This window comes from Podarcis tiliguerta (assembly GCF_965153285.1).
Source record: "Podarcis tiliguerta genome assembly, chromosome: 2".
Classification (NCBI taxonomy): domain Eukaryota; kingdom Metazoa; phylum Chordata; class Lepidosauria; order Squamata; family Lacertidae; genus Podarcis; species Podarcis tiliguerta.
Window position 1 is genome coordinate 47,015,506 of NC_139535.1, and position 24,262 is coordinate 47,039,767.

The following is a 24,262-nucleotide window of genomic DNA, read 5'->3' on the forward strand; positions in this document are numbered from 1 at the left end:
TTGCTAGCCTGAAATCAGAATCCCATCCAAAAAAAAAGGAAGAAAGAAAGAAAGCATCTGGTCTCTGATTACCTCTGCAGATTTGTCACAAACAAACTCACATTTCTGATTACCATATTAATTCACTTGCCAGAGCAAGGACAATCTATCAGTTATCCTGTCACTTTGGCTGATGATGTCATTGCTCCTGCTCTGTGTTTCCCCCTCCACTATGGGGCAGTCTCAGATACTTAACTGATTATGCTACAGATTAACACTGTGTGCAAAGTGTGTTCTTCCCTCCTTTAACTGGATCCTTGTTTGCAACATCTCTTCATAAATTTTGGCAAGCCAAATCATTTGTGATGAAAGGATAATAGGCCCTGAAAATGCAGTATTTTTAATAGACCCCCTTCCCAGCAGAAATGCAGCATGATATAACATGCCACACCTTGTGACTGGACTTTTGAGGAGAATGAACATCCCAAAGCCCCTGGGGGGGTGCATGCAATTTAAGAATAAATAGGGTCTTTATAAGAAAATGTTACATAAGGAACCATCAAACAGATGAAACCTCTACATGCTTAATTTAGACCAAGGCCCACTGTGTTCAATGGAGTAAAATGTTTAAGAGTGGGTTATGGCGAAGACCCCTTTTAATACATTTATATTGGATTCTCTCTCTAACTTACATCCGCAGGACATGGTTACAATGAGTCTTGCTGAATCAGACATTAAAATGAACATATTAAAAAACCCCAGAAAACTCTGTTAGTTTTGACTCTTCAGTATGAGATGGCAGGTAGTGTAAATCAAGTAAAAGAACTGAGTCAGAAGACCACATTTCTTCATTTTCCCCCTCTCAGTCAAGCAGATAAGCTATTATATATTGGGCTTTTTCCTAGCATATAAACACAGTTGTTCTCAATAGAGGTGAACTGGCTGTTTGGTCACTTGACTATTCAACTGGCTGTGTAATTTGGCCGTTAGACAGACAGCAAAAGCAGCTGGTCTTTCACTGTATTCCCCTATTGTCTTCCCAGCTGCCATTTTCAGCTCTAGAAGATTGTATTGACTTTTTTTTCCCCTCAAGGAGGAGGAAAAATGCTTGTTTGTAAAATTAGGCTTTTAAAAACATGTAGGAAAGCAAATTGAAAGCATGTGTTCAAATAGCCTCTCCCAGGACCAATTTACCTTTAACTATTCAGATGGTTCAGATTTTGTGTCGCTAACAAAAACCACACTTCAAATGCAGGGAGGAGATAATGGAAGAATAATGATATTGTATGCCCCACAGATTCGTTTTGGGTCTCGAGGGTTGTGTTCAGAAATATATATCATCGGCTCTGGTTTAAGCTTGTGAGGTTCTGGATACAATCATCTCTTTGTCATGGACTTGCTTTTACCCATATACCTTCTAAATGTTTGCAAAAACTGCACACTGTAATAATATCAGTCTATTTGTTTCATTGCAGTCTAGCTCCAGCTGTCTCCTTCACTCTAAAATCATCTTGTGGAAACTTAAAAAAAAAAAAAAAAATAGAAGAAAAGGGTAATTTGGTTAGAGGCAATACTTATTCCTGCACCGTGCAGGGCAAAATCTGGAGGGAAATTGCATAACTGTGTAAATATGTTTACAACATTTATTATTCTATGGACAAATGCAACACAGTGGTGCGCAGATTGCCTCAAATTAAATCACACACGCAAATGAGAAACAGGAAGCATCCAAGGAAAAAGACAAAACAGGAGAAAGAATCTCAAAGATGCCCAAGAATAATGTTCAAATGACCATCACTTTTTCCACCTAAACAGACCTCCCTCAGGGGTTTCCATGTTTCCATTTACAAAAACATCATTTTTGAAATTGCTGAAATTGCGAAGGAACATAAAAGCTACTGAGAAAGACCTCTCTGTAGCAAAATGAGGTGGGCATCAATGTATTAATCTTCAGCATCTTTGAGACTGGTTTTCCTTTTTTGTCTTTTCAAATCAAAGCCACCTACAAATGTGCGAGGGTTCATGTGTTTTATCCAAGTAAATTGCAAAGGCCTCCGAGAGTGTCTCATGTTGCTACAGCAGAAGAAATATATGCTGGGATCCAAAGAGCTGCTTAGGAAGGCGACTTGTGCTACTTCAGTGGAACTTCTGACTGTGAACTGCTGACCACTATCCCATATCAAACTTCAGAAATTCTCCTTGCTTTCAAAAGCCATTTCCACGGTGGGTGTGGGCTGTTAATGTTCAAGAACAGGTCCAGCTTTCCTCCCGTGGGCTCCCTTGTTCTAGTTTCACAGTTCTTTGGATCTCGATCACAGACAACAGAAGTAAGTTTGTCGCCTTGTCTGTTCTAGTTGATGACTCAAGCGGTAGAAGAATGTGCTTAAATTGGAGCTTTTCCAGCATATGTCAGAACTGGTTAAAAATGATGACATTTCATCAGTATTGCAGCCAAACATTGCAGTACAAATGTTCAGGCCAGACTAATAGTGTGTTAGTGCCATGAGTGATAACCTTTCACCCATGGCATGCCTTCCTATTCATGTCTATGTAGGTGGAAGCGCCACATGTGCCAATACATTCCTTTTCACCTCCATTTGGAAAGATCAGGTAGAAAGCGGTGTGAAAGGCTCCTGTCAGAGACTCTGGAGAGTGGCTGCCAGTCAGAGTTAGCTATATGGCCAAATAATCTGACCTGTTATAAGGTAGCATCCTGTTTTTTTACTGAAGCGTCAACAAAATTCTTATATGATAAAGCAAAGCAAAAGCCATGTGTACATGGCATCAATGGAGTATTTGTTTTTTTAACTTCATCAAACTCAAATATTTGGGCATTTTCAAAAAATGGAATATAAGTTGAAGCAGAAGTGTATGGGTGTTGTTATAGGGCTGGATTCAACTAACCTGTTCTGCTTGTGGAAGCCAGTGGAAGGACCTTGTGCAATGTGGCTTCCTCCCTCACCCCTGTATCTTCTCCAGATCTGCTGTGGAGGGTTGGCAGCATCCTCAGAACAGTGCATGGGGGAAGGGGAAGGAAGATTTGTTCCATTGGATAAGCAGAAATGCTTGTGCCAACAGAACAACCTCTTTAGAGCTCAGTTCTGCAATTAATCCAAAATGCGGCAACTAGACTGGTGACTGGGAGTAGCCGCTGGGATATCTGAAGGCAGCCCTGTTTAGGGAAGTTTTTAATATTTAATGCTGTATTGTTTTTAACTCTTGTTTGGGAGCTACCCAGAGTGGTTGGGGAAACTCAGCCAGATGGGCGGGGTATAAATAATAAATTATTATTATTAAGTTGAATTTTATCCTCAGTGTCATTTCTGATACTCAGTCTTGTAGAAGCTGGGGAATCATGAAACTAGGACTAAGTGGCCAAGAAATAAGTTATTTAAATCAAAATATTTATACCCAATAGTGGGTGTTGGCATGGGGCACTGGCACTCACCTGACTCCAGTTGTCAGCATTGCTCCTGAAAACTGGGATGGAGAGAGGAAGGTCAGCGTGGTGCAAACACATAGGTCCATCTCCCACTTGTGTGTTCGCTAGGGTTGCCATACGCCTGGAATTTCCTGGACATATCCAGAATACCACATTTATCAGCAGGGTCTGGGCAGAAATTGGCCAAATATCCGGGAAAATCCGGATGTATGGCATCCCATGTTGGCAGTGGTGATTTTTCTGCTTTTCCCTTAAAATAGCTCCAAAATGGCAATTTTTGTTGTGGTCCTGCCAAAAGAAGCTCAACAACCTTGGGGAAAACGAAAAAAAGAAAGCTCAGCAACTTTTCTGTCCGGATTTTCACTGTTTTAAATATGGCAACCCTAGCATTTGCCCCATACTAACCTAGCCAATCTCTGTCTTTGTATTCAGTGATGCAGGCACCAGGAGGTCAGGTGAGCACCACTGTCTGCTATTGTTTCTGCCTCCAAGAACAATACATTACAGAGATGCATGGGCTTTGCATTGATGTATTGCATTGATTATAGGTATTTATTGCCTCCCGTTTTTCTGTATATTTATAATGTTGAAGATCTGCTTTGTTGAAAGTGGAGCTTGACAAAATTGGAAAATCTCTAAATCATTGTACCTTCATTAATTTATTGTGACATAGTTCTGGGATTTGCAGTCAGTTATGAAGCATATAAATCCCATCATAGATTATAATACCTCTGCTGAGGAGCTGCAGTGCACTGGCTGCCACTATGCTATCAGGTGCAGTTCAAGGTTGTGTACCAGAAACCCGGCTTTTGGCATTGCAGCTTCTGCCCTCTGGAGTGAGCTGGAGTTAGACCGGCATTTAGTGCTTTGATGTTTAGGTGCCTGCCTTAGACATTTTTGTTTAAGAAAGCTCTCCTGGTCATTTTATGGAATATTAATTGTGCAGTTGTAATGATGGTTTTATTGTTTTTAGAATCTGTATTTTATCAGATTTTATCTTATCGTATAATACTTTAGCTAGGGCTATGAAGCAGATTATAAATCAGTAAAATAAATAGAAATGCTTTGGTGTGTGTATGTTTAATGCTTGTAATTTCTGATGCCTCTTGACTACTTTTCAGGTGAAAATCCTTACTCAGAATGAGAACGTTAAACTGCAAGCAGCCCTTACTAGTAACCTGAAGAGCGCAGTCACAGCAGCCTTTCTTATGTTACCTGAAAGTTTCTCTGAAGAGGATCTTTATATGCAGATTGCTGGGCTCTCTTATTGCGGTTAGTAAGACTTTCATATTGTGGTTAGTATGACTTTCAGTGTATTTTTGTTGTTGTTGTTGTTGTTGTTGCCAGGGTTTGAAAAGGACCCTAAACCTGGATGAAGTATGTGTCGCTACATCCTGCTCTGTGCCTGTCTTGCTTGTGAAGGGTTCCCATAAAAGCATTAGTTGAGCATATACTGATTCACTCTCCAGAAAAGAAAAAAAAGAGTGTTTAATTTGGTCCTCCACAAAGCTTGCCATTGCTTCATATATTGCTTTATCCCGTATGAAACTACCTCTGTTTAAAGCCAGTGTGGTTCAGAGTGTTGGACTAGGACCTAGGAGACAAGAGTTCAAATCCCTGCTTAGCCATGAAACTCACCGGGTGACCTTGGGTGGGCCCGTCACAGTCTCTCAGCCAGACCTACCTCACAGAATACAATGCTGTGAGGCTAAAATGAGTAAGAGAACCATGTATGCCAAATTGAGCTCCTTGGAGGAAAGATAGGATATGAATGTAAGAAATAACTACTAAAGTCCTATGTTGTCTGGGCATGATGAGAGTTGTCTTTCCAACCTGGGTACCTGACTGGTTTAGGGTGACCTGGGCTCCAGCAATGAATTTTGGACTGTTTCCCCAAATGTTGTGGGCATCTCTCTTGAGGGAGGTCCATTCTAGTCCCCTCACTCCTAGTTTTTAGGCAGCTGGCTTATGTGGTTCTTTCAGAAAACTTTGTGGCTTTTTGTTGTTTTGGAAGGCTCGTTGACTTCAGTCACTGCCGTTTAATGACTCTCATAATGTCCTATATTGCTCTGTATTGTTTAACTTTAAAATTATATTGTAAGATCCAAATGGCAAGGAAAAAATGTTTTCACAAGTAAAATACAGAGAGCCCATCCTTGCCATATGAAAAAAAAAACCCTTCCAGACAAAAACCAGACACCAGTACCCTTCAGCAACATCTCAATAAAACTTGAAGCTTGAAATGAAATATGTACAGGTCAACTCTTAAATTGTGGGTAGCCAGTGTGTTGCCATCCAGATGTTGCTGGACTACAGTTTCCATCATCTCTGACCATTAGTCATGCTAGCTGAGGGAGGGCTGATGGGAGTTGAGGTTCAACATCTGGCTACTCCTTGGTTTCAATGAAACAAAGGCTCAGCAAGGAAGAGCAGCTACATACACTGTATATTTCAACTTATGCTTTATTTCTCGGGCTTTTCTGTGTTTCAACACAATATAGTTGAACTGACAGGCTTTGGCTTGATGTATAACCTTTTAATCTTGGAGGGGAAAGCCCAGGCTTACATAGTGCATTATGGCAAAGGCTTGACTAAGTGGTCTTGGAATTGCAGAGGAACCTTGTTGGCACAGCATGGTTCGAAGCTGAGTGAGTATATTATGCTTTTATGTGGTAGGGGAAATCCTTTGACAAACTACCTCTGACCTTCCCTGGGGTAGCCTTCTGTCAGACGAGGCTGAATAATGGCCCAGGTGCTTTGTTTCAGGAAAGCTTAAGGCACATTCTGCAGAGTAGCACAAATGTTATAACATGTAACTGTTATGCCTTTGTGTTGGTGTCCCTCACTTAGAAACTAGACATTGGAAATTTTGATTATATCCCTAGTTATAATCCCTAGATCATGAGAAAAAGCCTCCTCTCTTTGTTGTTATAGGCTGCCTCAGCCCGTTTGTTTTCATGTTAGAGAAGGCTTCCCTACTGTGGAAAGCTTAATGCGGTCAATATTCTGACTGGTGTTTTAAAAATTGTGATCTTCCCTTACATTAGTTCCTCCTGTGTTTAAAGCACTCCGTTCCCCTTTCCCCTTTACACACATGTGTGAGTTGCCACCTTTCCTTTTTCTCTGAGCATAGAGCAGCCTTCTAAAAAAGCGATCCTGGCATGTAATGTTTGCTAACGGAGCTAGAAATGAGTCAAAGCACATCAAACTGTTTTGGGATGGATAAAGCCTTCCTTGTCTCCCACGTTTTGCCCATGTAAGGAATGAGTGATGGATAATTGCTTGGTCTCAAATGAAGAACAATTGCTTGGTGTCAAAAGTGTAAAATAATTATAAAGGGCCGCCAGTGCATAATTCTTTCTAAAAGTATTTCTGATTGAAAAAATCAGACATTGGTTAAAATTTGGACCTTACTTAAAATTTATAGTGGGACGTTAAACTAGTGTGCAACAAGAATGTGTTTGAGGCTGTACTTCCTTTGCTGTGTCTGTTGACAGGTACCATTTCTGACACTTCTACCTCTACAGATTGCATAATGGAGAGAGAAGAGCAGTTCTTACCACGGGAAAGAAAAGCAAAAAATTAGCTGGGCAATTATCCTCCTCCTGAGGCAGAGGAGTGAGTGCATGATCCTCTGGCCTCCATTGGGCACATAATGTGCTCCAGGAGTGCTCCATGCAGAGGCAGTTGCACAGTCCCTTTTTTGAGAGAACTGGGTAGGGGCATTGCAGCAACTGGAAGGGCAGTATGCTCAGAAGTCAAATGGAGGCCCAGTTTTGAAGTGTAGTGGAAATAGTTGTGTCTGTCAGCGTCTCTATTTCAAGAGAAATAGGAACTGGTCAAAGTGAATCTGTATGATCCTGTGCTTAGTAACACCCTTGTGTGACAAGCTACAAAAACTACAAATGGGGTGGTCCCCTGAATGTGGACAGACACAAACAAGTGTGTTACCTAGCAGGTGCTTCATATTACTTTCTTCACTTAAGCTTATCTCATGTTTATCACGTTGTTCCTCCAAGGAGTGACCCCATTTTCTCCCTACAACAATCCTGTGATAACATTGCTAACAAGTGTCCCAAGTTGGACTCTCCCTAATCCAGATCTGACATTCTGTCCATTATCACACCAGTCAAGTGCATTCCTCACTATGGGCCACAAATTGCTAACTGAATGATGAATATCTTGCACTCCATTTTTCTATTTTGGTTACCAAAACATTCATTCTTTCTTTAATGGGGTGCCAACATGCCTGTTTACACTAGCTCTGTACATTTGGATATTTTGATTGCACTTGCTATATAGATAACAGTGCTTTATCCTACAAAGAAAAAAATGGGCTATCTTTTATTGTCAGAATATGATAATGCTTTGTAACTTTTATGCTTATCGTCTTTACATAACTGTTGTCTTGTAACTGACTCTTAAAATTGTCAGCTTTTCTCCCTGTGGTTAGGTGATTGGCAGCTGCCTGAGGTCTCATGCCCTTCTCCCCACACACTTTTCTCTTCTGGATAAAAACTTGGTTAGCATTACATCTGCAGGAGTGGTTTCCCTAACAATAATTACCCACCCCATAGTTTGCAGACATGGTTAGAAGTCACACCATCCCTTCCTCAGATTGTGTGCATTTTCATTGATACTATGTATGCTGACCATCTTGGTTTGGTTTAGGTGACTTCAGAATGATAATTGGAGAAGATAAGTCGAAGGTTATGAACATAGTGAAGCCTAATATGTTGCATTTTCAGAAGCTCTACAGTAACATATTAGAGGATTGCCCACAAGTGGTGTACAAGCACCAGCAGGGGAAGCTGGAGGTAAGCCATTCATGATGAAAAGCTTTTTAAACAAAAACTGCTAATGATGGCGTGTCTATGTGTCCTTCCCTCTCCCTTTCCCGGGTTGGACTGCATGAATGAGCTCATGTTCAGCATAAGTAGCAAATGTGCCAAAGGCATATCCCACTCCAGTTCGACTCCCATTTTTTAATGTGATAAATAGTAGTGAAACAGACAACAGCAGCTTCATGCAACTTTTCTAGATTCTGAGAATTGCATATTCAGTAAGTTCTGGATTCTTTTGTGCAAGCGTACCATTATTAACAGCCCTTCAGGTGTCAGTCATGTAATTTCTGTAAGCCATGGACCTGAAGTGATAAAAATGTGTTTCTGCTATTCATCTGGTTGCTGTGTTTCTCGTTGTCGTATATGCTTTTCATTTATGCTTGAAGAACTTGGTTAAGGTGAAAAGTTTGTAGCCTGTTTTGCCAGGAATACTCCTCCAATAAACTGCATTGCACTGTGATTGTTCAACTGTAGCTAAAGTGAAGGTGGGATTGGGTGTCTGCACTGTAAATTAGCACAGGGCTGCCGGGAGACTGTTACCTCTCAGCACGGAAGGTACAAGAAACAGGACAGTTTGGAACTTGATGCTTTGAGAGCCAGGTGGTAGCATTGTACTCAAAAGGTGAAATAGATGGAGGGGCTGTAGATTAGGGTCCGAGCTCATTATTGCATGTAGAAAGTCCTAGTTTAACCTCTGACGTCTCTGGGAAGCGTTGGAAAATAACCCTGCCTGAAACTCTGATGAGCTACTGCCAGTATATTCCAGGCATTTCCAACTCCCAAGAGATTGTGATCTACTCCCAGTATAAAAAAAATGGCAGAGATCCACCCATTGTCATTGGAGGGAGGAGGAGTGTGCGTGGGGTGGGTGGATTGCCCAGAGTTGTTGAGCTTTTGGGGGGGAGGATTGCACAGAAGTGGGTTTTTTTGCTATTTCCCTGTAACTTTTTGTACATGATAAGGATCCCACGATCTACCAGGATCAGCCGGGGATCTACCAGTAGATCACGATCTACTGGTTGGACATCCCTGGAACTTTAGACAGTACTGAGTTAGATGGATGAGTGGTCTGTTTCAGTATAAGCAGGAATCCTATGCTCCTAATAGAAATTCAAGCTATAGGTCTTTTCAGTCTTTAAACAGATAGCTAAAGATTAAATTATTTCTGTTCTTATGTTTCCTAAATACCCTTTATTGTGGAAGTTCATTGCTTTATGCTTTTTACCCACTAGGTCTCATTCTGCTTTCAAAATTCTACATAGTAGCAAAAGTGATGTGCTGTATGTAGCTCTTGTTCAAGAATAGTCAACTTCTTTGAAAATAAATTTAGGAAGAAGCCCATAAGAGCACATTAAATAAACCCTCACTGCAAGAAGTAAAGTTGCAGGGAACCAAGCAGAGGGGCTTCTTGGCAGTGGCGCCCTCCCTGTGGGACACCCTCCCATCAGATGTCAAGGAAATAAAGAACTACGCAAGGCAGCCCTGTATCAGGAAGTTTTCAGTGTTCGACTTTTTACTGTGTTTTGTATATGTACTGTAAGCCGCCCAGCGTAGCTGGAGAAACCCAGCCAGATGGTGGGGTAAATGCTTAGAGAATTGCACCTCTCTCTTCAGCTTATAAAGTCCCTTCATGGTCTTTTCCTGGTTCCTTACTCCTGCAGTATCCAACTTTCCAGCGTTCCAGCTCTCTTAAAGTGTTTCAGCCCATTTTTCTCTTCAGCTCTCCTCTCCAAGTTCCTGACTCCACAATAAACTGCCTTACCTAACTTTCTAGCTTGACATATTCTCCTCGTAGCCAATCAGAAGAGTAACCTTCTAGTTAAGATTCTATTTCCCCTTAATTGTCCGGTTTGTATGCTGATCCTTTGACCCTCCTGTGCAGACCTTCCTTAACAAAACATCCCCTTAAACTTCTAACCTTCCTTTGAACTTTTCACCCTCTTATGCAGGAGAGCCTTGGATGCAGAAAGCTACCATTTTACAACCCTAATTTTGCAACCAAAAACCAAACACAAAATGGCTACTCACCATGATGGCTATGCTCTGCCTCCACGTTTGGGAGGCTGTATGTTTTTGAACACTAGTTGCTGGAAACCTGCTCTTGTGCTTTAACTTTGCTTGTGGGTTTCCCACAGACATCTGGTTGGCTCCTGTGAGTACAGGATGCTAGACCATTGGGCTGATCTAGCAGGGTTCTTCTTGTTCATACTGTGTGGAGGGTTGCACTCTTATAACGGCAATATGTGTTGCAATTTATGGATGTGCCTACAGAGCACATGCTCAAAACAACAACCCATGTCTGTTCATTTCTCTCTCTCTTTAGATAGATAAGAGTCCAGAAGGTCAATTTGCGCAGCTAATGGCTCTGCCAAGGACCCTACAGCAGCAAATAACTTTTCTCATGGATCCTCCGGGAAAGAACAGAGATGTGGAAGAAATTTTATTGCAAGTTGCCCATGACCCTGACTGTGGATTAGTGGTACACCAGGGTAAGCTTACTGATGAATAATAGTAGTAGCTTTTTATAGGAGTCAGTGCTTAACAATCACTCTTTTAGGTAGGGAAGTAGAACAAATTCTAATTACTGCTTGAGATCTAATGTTTGGGCATTCCTGGTGAGATTTTCCCCTCCCTCCCCATTCTGCTTAAAATCACATTGCTTGGTTTTAAAAACAGTTTGTCATGTGATACTACTCAGGAAAAACCAGCCCCAAACTTCTTTTAGTGTTAAGTTGCACAGTTCCTCGAGTCTTAGCCAGTAATTGGTGCCCTTCTGAGCAAACTGCAGTTCCTGAGAGCTGAGCCAAAGAATTAGTTATGCCCAATAGACGATGGGTTGTACTTTTATCCCAGCATCTGTCCTTGAGTACCTTCTGAATCAGAGACATCCTAAATGACTTTGAGGTTGATGGAGTAAAAAAATCCCAGTTTTCCTCATCTGTAAAATACCCCCAAAAAGTCACTACCTTGATAGTTATTGAGAGTATATGCATAAAGTTAAAAAAAGTCAAGTGCTTCATAACAGTGTTGTATAAGGTGCAGTTACTTAAAATAATGGGCACAATCCAATTAAAATTCAAGCATATGAACCCCCAGTTTGGAGGCGATGAAACTAAGGTAAAAGGGCTTAAACTTTGGCTGGAGTACACCCACTGTCCTTTGTGTCTTGGATCTTTTAAAAAGGTCCATTCTTGAAATATGGCAAAGTATTATATATTATATTATAAAGGGACCCGGGTGGCGCTGTGGGTAAAAGCCTCAGCGCCTAGGACTTGCCGATCAAAAGGTCGGCGGTTCGAATCCCCGCGGCAGGGTGCGCTCCCGTCGCTCGGTCCCAGCGCCTGCCAACCTAGCAGTTCGAAAGCACCCCCGGGTGCAAGTAGATAAATAGGGACCGCTTATTAGCGGGAAGGTAAACGGCGTTCCGTGTGCTGCGCTGGCTCGCCAGATGCAGCTTGTCACACTGGCCACGTGACCCGGAAGTGTCTGCAGACAGCGCTGGCTCCCGGCCTCTAGAATGAGATGAGCGCACAACCCTAGAGTCTGTCAAGACTGGCCCGTACGGGCAGGGGCACCTTTACATTTACCTATTATATTGTTGTTGTTGTTATTAATTATTATTATTTATTGAATTTCTATTGAATACCCTATACCCACATGCATAAATATGTAGCATGCATAAATATTCACAGTGGGGGGAAAGTATGTGTTGCTGCTTGCAAAAGTACTTCCATGCATGTCTTGGGCACTATATTGTTCTCTACTTGTAGAAAGTAGCTCATTCCCAAAGGCGTGGCATCCAGTTTTCTGGAAAATATTTTAATGCTAATGAACAGCACTTGAGGCCTCTTCATACTTTATGGTGAATCCAACAAATGTGTGTTTGTGAAGATGTGCCTCATACCAGCAATACTCACTGATGACAATTACCCAGTAGCTGCATGAGAATAATGAAAGAACTGTGATTTGCTGCGGCTTCTTATTGGGTATATATTTGATTGCAAAATCCAAGTTTTTCTCTGTGTAGTGAAATGGCCTTCAAAAGTTTGTTTTTTTTAATGTAAATGTATGTGTTAAATAGCACGAAATAATTTTAATGAGCTTTTGAATCTGCTTGATAAAAGCAAAATAAACAGCTTTTGTTAGGGTAATTGGCAAGCAATACTGTCATGCTGGGTTTACTGTGTTACTGGAAAAATATTTGACTTGTAACCCCACCACCACCTTAAAAAAAAAAAGAGTATCATGGATAACATCTGTTTTTGTTTATCCTCTTTCTTTCTTTCGCTCCCTCTCTCTCCAGGCATTTCAGGAATTGTGAGATCGTCCAGCCTAATTCAGAGTGCTAAAACCACCCTAACAGCTGGTAAGAGCATGTGGTGCTGGGTTTTCCTGATGGACCATATCCTTGAGGAAGATACACATGCAAGGCTAATTCTATTCCAGAAATTAATAAAAAATGATCTTGCATATCTAAGGGTTGGAAGTGAGAGAGCCTGTTGGTTCAAGTACCTTAAGAACCAGCCCTTCAGTTGAGTTCAGGAGATGCTCAGCATCTGCTGTATACAGAACACTCCGCATGGGAAGTTCTTGTCTGCCACTGAGAGCAGCCATTCTAATCACTTCGGTGAGCATCATATTGCTGTCTCTGCTAACAGATCTATGCTATGTACTCTTGGGCTTCTGAGAAATATTTCTGCAGTTACTCGTTGAAATGTAGGCTGAGTTACTGGCTCACTAAACTGGGCATTGCATAGTTAAAACAAACTATCTACCGTATCTTTTGCTCTATGACACACTTTTCCCCTCCTAAAAAGTAAGGGGAAATGTGTGTGCATCTTATGGAGCGAATGCAGGCTGCGCAGCTATCCCAGAAGCCAGAACAGCAAGAGGGATTGCTGCTTTCACTGTGCAGCGATCCCTCTTGCTGTTCTGGCTTCTGAGATTCAGAATATTTTTTTTCTTGTTTTCCTCCTCCAAAAACTAGGTGCGTCTTATGGTCTGGTGCGTCTTATAGAGCGGAAAATACGGTAAATGAGCTGACAGTATTATGACAATATTAAAATTCACGGACCTGATTTTTGATACATAACCATCTTACTCGGCTACAAGTGATCACCAAAGAAGAAGACTTACACTCCAGATTTTGTCCAGTCCGCTACATCAGTCATAACTCTATGGAATAGCAGGAAGCAGTGCAACCTCCCAAATGTTGCACAAGACCCTTTGAAGTGATTCTGTCGATGGCTGTATGCATCTCGCTGTTCTATAGAGATGTGAACCCTACAGGATCACTTCCTCAACTAGAAAATCCATCAGAGTATATATATATATCGTTGTATATTATATTTGATCCTCCCTTTTCTGCCCATCCCTGCCCTTCCCTAGGATAGTCTGTCCTGCTGTGGCTCCATCAAGATTTACTGCCTTCAGCGGTGGAGCAAGCCGATCGGGCGCCTGGGGTGAGCCAGGACAGGACAGTCCATGGGGCCTCCAAGGAGTCTGCCTGCCTCCTCCCACTCAGCCGCCCTACAGCTGAGGGGGAGGCGGCGGGCGGACCATTTGGGCAGCTCAGAGGCTGTGGGCACCCAAGCCACTGCACCACTCCCAGGAGAGATGTGTGGCTCAGGTGTGCTGCAGGCCCCGTGGTGAGTGCCGCCCGGCATTTTGTCACCCCTCTCAGTGGTGACACCTGGGGCGGCCCCGCCCCCACCGCAGCCCCCCTGACTGCCCCTATGCAGATTCTGCCTACAATCACAAGTGCTCAGTCTGCTGCAGCCACCTAACCACAAACTCTCTTTAGTCAGTTCACACTTACAGGGCACTTCTCAATGATTCAAACCACCCAGTTGATACTAATTCTTTTCACATGCATGCTACAATCTTTTATCTTGTGAAGTACCCTGAGATCTTTTGATGAAGAGTGGCATATAAATCTAATATAATAAATTCTACCCTATCTGTCATCTGAGATATTGCAAAAAGGAAAAAAGAAAAGAAAAGAAAGAATCAAGGCCAAATTACACATTATACCTGCATTGATGGGCTCCTTGTCATGGGCTTGCAGTATGTTCAGTTCTGGATTTTTGTCTGCCCACCCACACCCCGTCCAATTATCCCACATGCTAGTGCTGTTCATGAATTGTGTAGGAAGCTCACCCGGGGAAGTTAACTTTGTTACTCCTGTTGACTTAGCTGTGAAGCAACAAAGGAGCTACTGGCCTTCCTTCTCTTCTTCTTTGCATAATCTGCAGATCAGGGAACTTTTGTTTCAGGCTTCTGAAGAGTTAAAGTGTACTCTGTGAGGGCCTCACTCCAGCACAGTTGACGGTTCATAAATACATGAGATGTTTGCCACTAGAGGCCAGTTGCTAACACCTGCATCCTGGCACATTAACCATCTGTTTTAGAACTGTTTAATTGGTGGGAATTCCTGGGCGCCTTGACTTTCAGCTCTTAACACACACTAATTTACTAATAGATAAGTTTGTGGCTTCCCCACAGAAAAGCATGGTTGATCGCAGTGCAGCAGATGTCTTAAGAACATAAGCACAATTAAGCTGGGTTGCTGTGTGTGGGTGTTTTTCATATATTCAGCAGTATACAAAGATACCGGTTTAACCACTTAACCATCCTTCTCCTGTTACAACTGTAATTCTCCTAATGAATCTTTGAACTAGCACAGACTTGTATGAGTATTATTTATCATTGGTGTATTATCCACCCATCTCCTACGCCCTTTTTCCTCTTTCCCACGCAGACTTTATTCAAATTTTAATGGCAGGCTTGAGGCAGAATTCAAAAGCCAGACGTTGTTGCATTAGCAACTTGCATTTTCCTTTTATGTCCCCCTTTTCCTTCTCTCTGCTTCCCGGGCAGTTATATGGTTGTTATCTAGGGAGGACTTGCTATATGCTGTCAACATTTGCTGTTGCTCAACTCACATTCAGCAATCTCAACGGTTACTTGTTTCAATATGATGCCTGCATTTTTATAAACAGTTTATCACATGCTGAAACACAGGTAACATAGCCCTTGTTAAGCCCTGAAATATCTACAGGCCATATGGTAGGCAGTTGGATCCTCGATGGCATTCATTATGTAGCTGCTGTGCTCTGCTTGCAAACATTATTTGGCAGGGAGCACAACAAGGACTTTTAAAACAACTGGTAATGTTTCCCTTCATCTTTTTCTGCCAGCGTGGTTTTAAACTAGTTTGAGCCCTATATTTTTGTTTACTGTCAGATGCCCTATTTAGCTTTTCAAGAAAAGGGGCCTGTGTGTTTTCTAAAATCTGTGGCAAGACTTCTGGTCTGGTTTCTATTAGAAGTGGCACCATCCATTGATTTATTTTTCCTCTTGGCCTTATGATCTTTTAGAACTTTTAGAAGCTTTGAAAATGTTCTAAGGAGAGAGAGAGTGTGTGTGTGTGTGTGTGTGTGTGTGTGTGTGTGTTACACACACACAGTTATTGCATTTGGCAACCTTGTGTAAAATAAAGCCATGTTTTGTTATATTTGCAGTAATGATCTAGCAATGCTTAGTTTTCTGCCAAGGCATGCATTGCTATTTAATTCCAACATATCTCTTCTAGGTATTCCTGAGTATTCAGATTTTGAAGCTTTGAACAATGCTAGGCTACGTTCAGACTGCTGCATAGGAAAAACACTGATATTAGCCCTCCCCATTTAGACTGATAGTTAAAGACCAGAAAATTCCAGTAGCTTGGGGTAGCCCGCCTCCACCACACCCTGGCCACCCAGTGTGTCACCGCTGAGGGGGGTGTCAAAATGGCGGGCGGCACTCACCACAGGGCCTGCAGCATGCCCGAGCCACACATCTCTCCTGGGAGAGATGTGGTGGCTTTGGTGCACACAGGCTCCATGCTGCCCAAGCAGTCTGCCCACAGTCTCTCCCCCCCCCCCCAGCTGTAGGGCAGCTGGGTGGGAGGAGGCAGGCAGACTCCGGAGGCCCTGCAGAGCATCCTGCCCTGGCTAGCCCTGCCCCTGGGTGCTGCCCCAGGTGCCCAATCAGCTTGCTTCACCGCTGAGTCTAAGACTACCATCTGGCTTAAGTGCCACATGTCCTTTTCTAGGATGTGCCTTCACTTCCCCCTCCTTTTCTGTCTATCAGTCTCCCATGCCTACTCAGTATGCCCAAGTCCTCATGGGGTAGTTTTGGGGTTCCTCTGAGGTTTTGTGCCTTAAATAGTTTTGGTGCTTTTGCAAACATTCTGGTTCTCCTAAGCTTGCTTATTATTTGTGGGTGTTAGCATTTTGTCTCTATAAAGATCCACAGAGAATGAATTCACTATTAGAACAGTAGGATTTAAGCATGGACTCTAGCGGCACCATCTCTTCAGTTACAGCAGAACAACAGTACAGTGTTGTTACTAACGATATAGCCAAATATTTATTCTACAAAGCTTGTCATATTGGGTGTTAACCAATGGGTGTCTCTTTGCTTCTCCATAGCACATGGGAGCAGGTGCGAGTAGGAGGAGTAGACAAAAATGGTCTCCCTCCCCATTCTGCTGCTGGATCCCTCCAATTGGTGGGGTGACGCCCATTAGATACTACTCATTATCTGTTAATGTGAACTCTAATGACTGTTGTGTTATACAACAAGAGGAATACTACTTCCTACCCCTTTTCATTATACCCTTTTTCAAAGGTGCAATCAGAAAATACTATTGACTAGGTAGAAGAAAAATTCATGACAATTTGGTCTTAAGGTTCTTAAAACATATTGTAAAAATTGCGTAGCTTAGCTGGAGACAGATTCAGCTGCCTGTCTTGATCCATCCTTATTAATGAAAAATTGCTCATGAATTCTCAGGAACACAATGTCATCCTAAAATTAAGAAATTCAGAGTTGACTTCCTCTCTTTCTGCTTCTGGTGAAAAACCTTGAAGCATATCATTGTGTATCTCCTTGATGGTGAAGCATATTAAGTGTTGGGGCCCTCTGGGGCATGCAAATGTAAAATGAGTGAGGTGGTCAGGTTCTGAGCTCAGATTTTTCAAAGGAAGCATGAGCAGTGCTCATTGCAAATAACCTGTGGTTGTCCTCCCCTTATTCTCATAGTTACATAGGGATGTTCCCATGTAGGCAGTCGTGTTTGCCTGCCATGTTGATTGCTGATGGCTGTTTCTTGTCTGAGTGACAGATTTTGATAGATATTGGTCTGCTTCATTCTGAGTGAACGAAACATCCTGCAGTGCTTGCATGTAGCATATATTGCAAGGTGCAGATGTCAACCATGAAACGTGGCAGCTGTTTTTCCAGGCTATATGGGAGTGAGCAATAGAAAGCAAAGGGTGCTATATCAGGCAACAGATCTACCCTGAAAAAGCCTGGGGGGTGGTTCCATTTTCTCTGAGTGAAAATACCAGGAAGTTTTCAAAGTGACAAATGGCAGCGCTAGAAGGAAGCACTTGCATGTGTGGTATTTAGTTACACAGCACCAGCAGACTGCTGACGGAAATCTTGAAGATGGTCATCTTTGCAGAAAGATTACAGCAAACACACCTACCTCTGTGGAGTCTCAAGTCATGAGACATTTAAAGAGTAGGATTTAGTACGGAGAGTCTTCAAAAATGCATTGGGGACTAGTTAAAATAGATTAATTAGGTGGTGTATACTGTATTGTCAAATTCTCTTGATTTAAGAACTGGCCATAAAGTTGTGGGATGCTTCACCAGGTAAAGAAGTATAAAACACTAGTTATTGAAGCTGTCCTAAATGTCCGGCTTCCTTTTCCTACTTTTAAAATTTGTTAATTTGTTAGTTATTGCTGTTTATTTATTCAGTGTTTTATTTGTTGTTCAACAGTCTATTAGTTATTGCTATTTATTTATTTAATCTATACCCTGACCTTCTTCCCAAAGGAGTCCAGGGTAGGAAACAGGCCCAAAATTTACAAAAAAAAGCATTATAAAATAGCCAATACATTATTAAAACAGTTAATGGGGAGCAATAATGAAGAGTATTTAAGTGGGGGGGGGGGGAATAAGCATTGTGAAGTTATTCTGCTGTGCTTTTCTGTTTAAGGTGGCTGACAAAAATACACTGACATATTTACTAACATAAATAATGCAAGAAAATTAAAAAGCCAATAAATTGTGATTTAAAACAGCAGCCAGAATGTAAGAGCAGATGAGCCCTCCGATAACTTGAGCCATGTTAGCATACCTCCTCGGCCCTTGAGAACCCTTGCACTCTGTCATAGCCAGGGAGAAGCAATGTCTCCCCATGTAAGGGGCCCACTGTAATTCATTTTTTTCTTTTCTTTCTTTTAAAGGAATAAAAAAATCTGTGCGTTACAGCATGAAGAAGATGTACAAAATGTCAAAAGGATGGCTGAGGAAGACATGACACCCAGAGGACTGGACTTTTTGAAAAATCAGCTGATCCTCTTTGTGGCTGAAGGTTATTCCCATTTGACCTGTTACATCACCTTGCCTTGGAAAATTAAGAATATGCAGAAACACGTTTGTGCTATTTATACACCAACAGTGTTGCGCAGACGATAAACACAGGAGGTCACCAGTTTTGGTTTCTTCAAGAAGTGGGTTTCCTTCCTTCCTTGTGCTGTTAGAACTTCTTTTTTTTCTACCTTTCCAGAGTGACTGTTTGTATATGTGCTGTGTTATGTTACAATCCTTAAAAAAGGAGCCCTGTGTGATCAGGGTTCCCAGTCGTGTGGAGGACTATAGGCCTGCTCAGCTGAATGTGCTTTCAATCTCTCTCATCAGATCTTGATGCTCAGGGTAGGAAGGTTGGAGAGGGTAGTGCTCATGGCCCTGTGGCCCCTTCATGGATCCTGTTAATGAACTTATAAATAGGACTCCTACAAAAGTTTATTCTTTTACAAATATATATATAGAGTGTGTGTATGTCCTTTGAGCATGCAGTTTGTGCTAACCACTCTTCTGCAAGAGCGGCTCGTACTCTTGCATCTTTAACTTCACCAAGAACTCTTAAAGGTCTAATCACACAGCTTAAGAACCATTGAATGGTACTGAATTATTTTCCTCTTGGCCCTCTTTCTGTGTAGAGTTACATGCCAAGTAACTTTGCGAAAGGTCAGCCATTTGTTTTTAAGGCATAGTTGACAGCAGTATAATTCACAGCCAAATATCGGTGAGCAGGTCATATTTCAAAACAAGGTCGGGTTATAGTTGAGCTTCTGGGTCCAATAATGTGTGGTGTTTAGGTATATAATTTAAGAGTCCTGCTGCACTGCTAGTGCTTTTAATGTCTGCCTGTGGTTAAAACCAGGGAACAGTTTTCTTACTGGTAATAGACTGTTTTTCCACCCCCACCACTTGTGAATTTTAATTACTGGGGCACAAATGAAGGCAACCAAAGAAAGGGGGTGCAAATAACAGCATTGACCTTACCACTCATTTCTCTTAGGGCAAAGTGAAAATACGTACTGGGTTTTTTTGTGAGGAGCTGTATAGATTTGTTTCCCTTCCTACCCACCCACCCCTCCATTTGCTTAAAGTTGCTTTCTCATCCAAACAACTTTTCACAGATGGTTACCATGCAAAAGGTGTGTTTGGGCTGCAGTTCACATGGTAGTTGCATTTAAAGTCAGGAGGAACTAGGGAAATAAAAAGGACAGTTCTGTTAAAGATTATACATGATAAATGGTTATGCATTAGTTCATGTTTGATTTGAAAACTTACAAGAGCTCAGGTTAAAACGTAATTTTAATTTGATTATTTTCCACTCTTACTCATGAACTCAAGGCAGGTAAATGTATACAGATGTGTTTTGCAGCCCAGGTGGCACAAGAGCTTGATGACTGATTGTAGAAAAACACACACGAAGGCTTTAAATTCTGACAAAAGCTGTACAAAAATAAGCTATATTTCATTTAAAAATAGTCAAATGAGCTTATTGATGTGCATATTTTGTCTCTGAGAAATGGCAGAGGTGTACCGTATTCTTGATCAATTCTAGAAAAACTTTCTTATATTTTAGTCCTGTTGAAATATAGTGAGGTCTTATGATGGAGAGCTTTACATTTCCAGCTTCCAGGATTATTGTGTTCCCAAATGATTAAAGTAGAACAGATTGCTAACATAGTATGGAACTACATGGAAGAGTTTCTAATGCGGGAAATGCACTGTTGACACTTTTTCTCACAACAAGCTCTTTTGCAAAATCCTGATTACTTTTTGCACTTGAAGGCATCTAAGAAGCAATTTGGGGGCCAATCTCACCCTCTGCATGGATAAGTATCTTATACGGAGTAGTACTGAGCAGCTCTAGAAAGTAGCTGTGGCCTTTAATTCAGAATTCAGGAGCTCTTGCAGACTCTTAAATATTTGAGCTTTCTAAATCATTTTACTAAGCAATCTGAAAGCCAAAGGTTGCAATCCTGTGTGTACTTTTCATGTCAGTGCCATTGATTTTAATGAAGCATACATACCATGAATTCTGCCGTGGGATAGCAGCAGGTGCATCATACCACATGTAGGGGGCAGACCCATGTTTGAAGTGAGGTGAGAGATACAATTTAGAAGTTATTCATCCCGTTTGCAGTCTTTTGAGAAACGCTTTGTGTGTCAAATCCCAAAGTGAAGCAGGGTGCCTGGGGGTGGGGGGCGGCTTTGGGGCTTGCCCAAAGCAAAATGGGATCCCTGTGATTCTTCACAAGTCAAAAAGGGAAAGCTCTGAAGCGTTTTGTGGCACCTTGGTGATCCAGACATCAAACTCTGCAGACAAGTACCTGTGAAAAGTGAAAAATGTATCTCGGATTTTACCATAGAGAAAACTTTGTGTGGAGCTAATAGGGACAGGAAGCAACTTTGCAGAACTGAAATGTATGTCTCTAGCTTGAAGAAAATGTCAGGGTCAGGAGAAAGAGGTCCTTTGCGACTGAGGGATCTAACTTGGAATCAACGGGAATGATCTTATTAGAAAAGCAGGTCCATTTAGTTCTTCCCACCCCAAAATCAGATTCAAAAGCCCTTGGAAATTTTGGTTTGAAATTTGACAGGTTTCTTAGATTCAGGGGTGCCTCCCCCATGCCTGCAATTTTCAGGCCAGCTGCTCACAAAATGCTAAAACTGTTGACCCCTTGAAGAGAAACCTTTGCAGCTTTGCTTCTGAAATTTGGCAGGATTCATGACCTCAGAATTGGCAAGATTGCCTGATATATATTCTACCCCAGAATTTAAAAGTTAAGGCATTTCCTTTTTTAAAAAACCAAACAAAAACCAAACTTTAAAACTGTCCAGTAGAAAAGGCCCTAGATCTAACTGCATGTAAATTGGCAGGCTTCCTCCACTCCATAAATTATAGCTGATACTGTTTTGGAGGTGGGAGAAACAAAATGGACCTTCTAGATGAATCAGAAAATCTAAAAAGTGCCTTGAATGAAGGTAGGCAGTTTCCTGAAACCCCCAATTCGGGTCCAAAATAAATATTGTGGTCAGTGCACACTCCTAGTTCCAATGGGACAGCTCAGTGATAGGATACATGCATGAAAGTTACCTTTGCGGCATGAAAATGTGGAGAGCCACTGCCAGTCAGAATATGCATTTATTCATATAGAAATTTCTGCTTCAGGCTTCTAATGCCTGTGTGTACTTAAGGGTGGCTTAGCAACAATTTAAAGTTGCAGTGTCATAAAACACTACACAAAATACAGAGTAGATAATACTGATGCATCATGGTCTGACTTGCACCAGTGGTATAAGGCAATTTCCTGTGTCCGCTTGTGCGAGTCAGCTATATATTTTTGTATTCATTTACTTATTTCAAAAGAAAGGGCAATTACATGCTATTGAAGGTTTCCCGTGCCCTGTGCTAACGAAGGGTTATTTCAGTCTTAAGTGGTTAATGATCAGGAAGGAGAGAATTTCTGCTTGACCTCTTCCAGGAACTTGGCAGCTTCCCTGATAGCAGTTCGGGTCAGTTGCTTAGGGATTTGGCAGTGAAGTGGGAAAGAAAGTTTATGCAGTCTGATCCGCAGATAACCGAGATCCAGAGGATACTGGGAACCAATTTTTCTGGCCCTACAATATTTAAAAAACTTATGTAAATATCCAAAGCCAAGAGATGGTAACATTGGAGTCTTACAGAGCTGCTTGGGGAGGTTGCTCTAAAGATATGGTGCCACCACTGATAAGGCCCTGTTTCATGAACATCTGTCTATCCTCTGATGATACTGAACACAGGAAGGGAGGGGCATCAGGAGGAAAGTTTCCAAAGGATCAGGTAGGTTTATGTGGGAGAAGGAGGTTCTCCAGATACTTTGGTCCCAAACCTTAAATGCTGGTATAGAAATATTAGTAATAAATATATATATGATTGAAACCAATATGTGAATTGTGTGTGGAAGCCAGTGAAAGCACTTTAAAACAGGTAGAAGATCTTCAGGCTAGTGTGTTCCACATAAAAATTTAGCTGCTGTGTTCCAAACAGTCTCCAGTGGTAGTCCCACGCACAATGCATTTTTAAAGTCTAACCTGGATAGTACCACAACATGCCTTTCATTTTCTAAGAGAGCCCAGAGGCAGCAGAAGTTGATGAAAAGCAACACGCAGAACACCCACTGAAAGGCTGGGATCTAACAGTTCCCCAAGCTGTAAACTTCTTCAAGGGGAAGTACAAATTCACATCAATAGTGAGCAGGATACCACTTCCCATACACATTGAGCCGCCTTGTCATTTTTGAGATGACAAAAATGAACCCACCTGTTTCTTACTCGTGGCATGTTTTTTTAATCTGAATGAAAGTTGAATGGGCCCCAGCTGAAACTCTGTAGGACACCATAGCACACGGTTGTCAAGCTATAGTGCCAGCACCACGTTCAGGCATTTGTGCATCAGGAAGGAATAGGATGCCCAACATACCTGTAGTGCCTTGAAGGCAAGTGAACTGAAGGTGACAAAGTATCAAAGGCCACTGAGAGACTCAGTAGAACTAATGAGGATGAACTTCATCTGTCTTTCTGTCCTTATAGCTCCTCTGGGAGGGTGAGCAAGGAAATTTCAGTGCCATATCTAGGTCAGAAACCACACAGAAATGTATTTAAGATATCAAGCAGTATCATCCCAAAGTTTCTGAATCTGAGCCGCTACCACCACAAGTGGAGTACCTTCCCCCAAAAGATTCTGTGAAGGAAAGATGGCTATTATCGAATAACTGTGTTTAAACTGGTGAATTAAATTGATTGTCATGCACCGCTGAAACTCCCTATCTCCCTTTTCCCCTCTAACATTGGTGTATTCTCTCTTCCTTTCTTGCTGAATTGTACCTTTGTGGACATTTATTTCTGTATTTAAAGCTGCATTTTAAGAAATGATTTTTTTAAAGCAACAGTTCCTCCTTCGTTTTTAAGTTGGTACTTGCAAATACACTGGTGGGGTGGCTAGTGGGTGGTAGGGCAGCACACATACACACACCAAATCTTTCAGTATGTATTTATGGGAACATTCACACAATTCTGTAAATGCATTTTAGAGGTGTTAGTATTTCTCACAAATTTCCACGGATTTCATCTTTTACAAGGTGTCCCTACATCACTACCACCACCACCCCCGCTCCAAATTTCTTTAAATTCTCAATATTAACATGCAGATTTGGGGAATTTATGCAAGAACCTTTTAAAGCAAATGGGTGCTGTGTACTTTCTGGGAGCATTGGCCTATTCTGTATAACTGGAAGCGAAACTTACTTTTTTATTATTATTAAAGATTTTCTTCATTTACAAAAGTGTGTGCAATGTCTCTCATGGAAGTGACTCTTACTTGTGCTACAACAATTCTTTTTTAATTGCCCATAAGAGTTTCTCCCATCCCCACTAAACCAAATGTTAATATATAAGCAATACACAGTCTTATTTGAGTGTTCCTGAAAAGTACACAAGCATGCCACTCTTAAGCTGTTTATTGTGACAAGAGCCTCTGTGAGCATCAGCTTACTTCATCATGCAAGATGGCAGATGGTATAGCGAAGGGTAAGCGAAGCTAA

General features: G+C 41.7%; 1 protein-coding gene across 7 annotated transcripts in view; it reads left to right on the forward strand.

Annotated features, from left to right (window-relative positions):
• TAMM41 (TAM41 mitochondrial translocator assembly and maintenance homolog) overlaps window positions 1–24,004 on the forward strand; it is a 129,753-nt gene extending 105,749 nt beyond the window's left edge. For 4 of the 7 annotated variants that reach the window (XM_083429227.1, XM_083429228.1, XM_083429226.1 and 1 more), the window contains 5 exons: window positions 4,543–4,693; window positions 8,093–8,238; window positions 10,589–10,754; window positions 12,569–12,631; window positions 18,569–24,004. In XM_083429227.1, coding sequence (XP_083285353.1) covers window positions 4,543–4,693; window positions 8,093–8,238; window positions 10,589–10,754; window positions 12,569–12,631; window positions 18,569–18,642 — 600 coding nt within the window. In that variant the 3' untranslated portion in view covers window positions 18,643–24,004. Of the gene's footprint in view, window positions 1–1,571; window positions 1,908–4,542; window positions 4,694–8,092; window positions 8,239–10,588; window positions 10,755–12,568; window positions 12,632–18,568 lie in introns of those variants that run through there. The other 3 variants (XR_014508484.1, XR_014508485.1, XM_083429229.1) reach the window with 2 other exon arrangements.
• The last annotated feature ends 258 nt before the right edge of the window (window positions 24,005–24,262 follow it).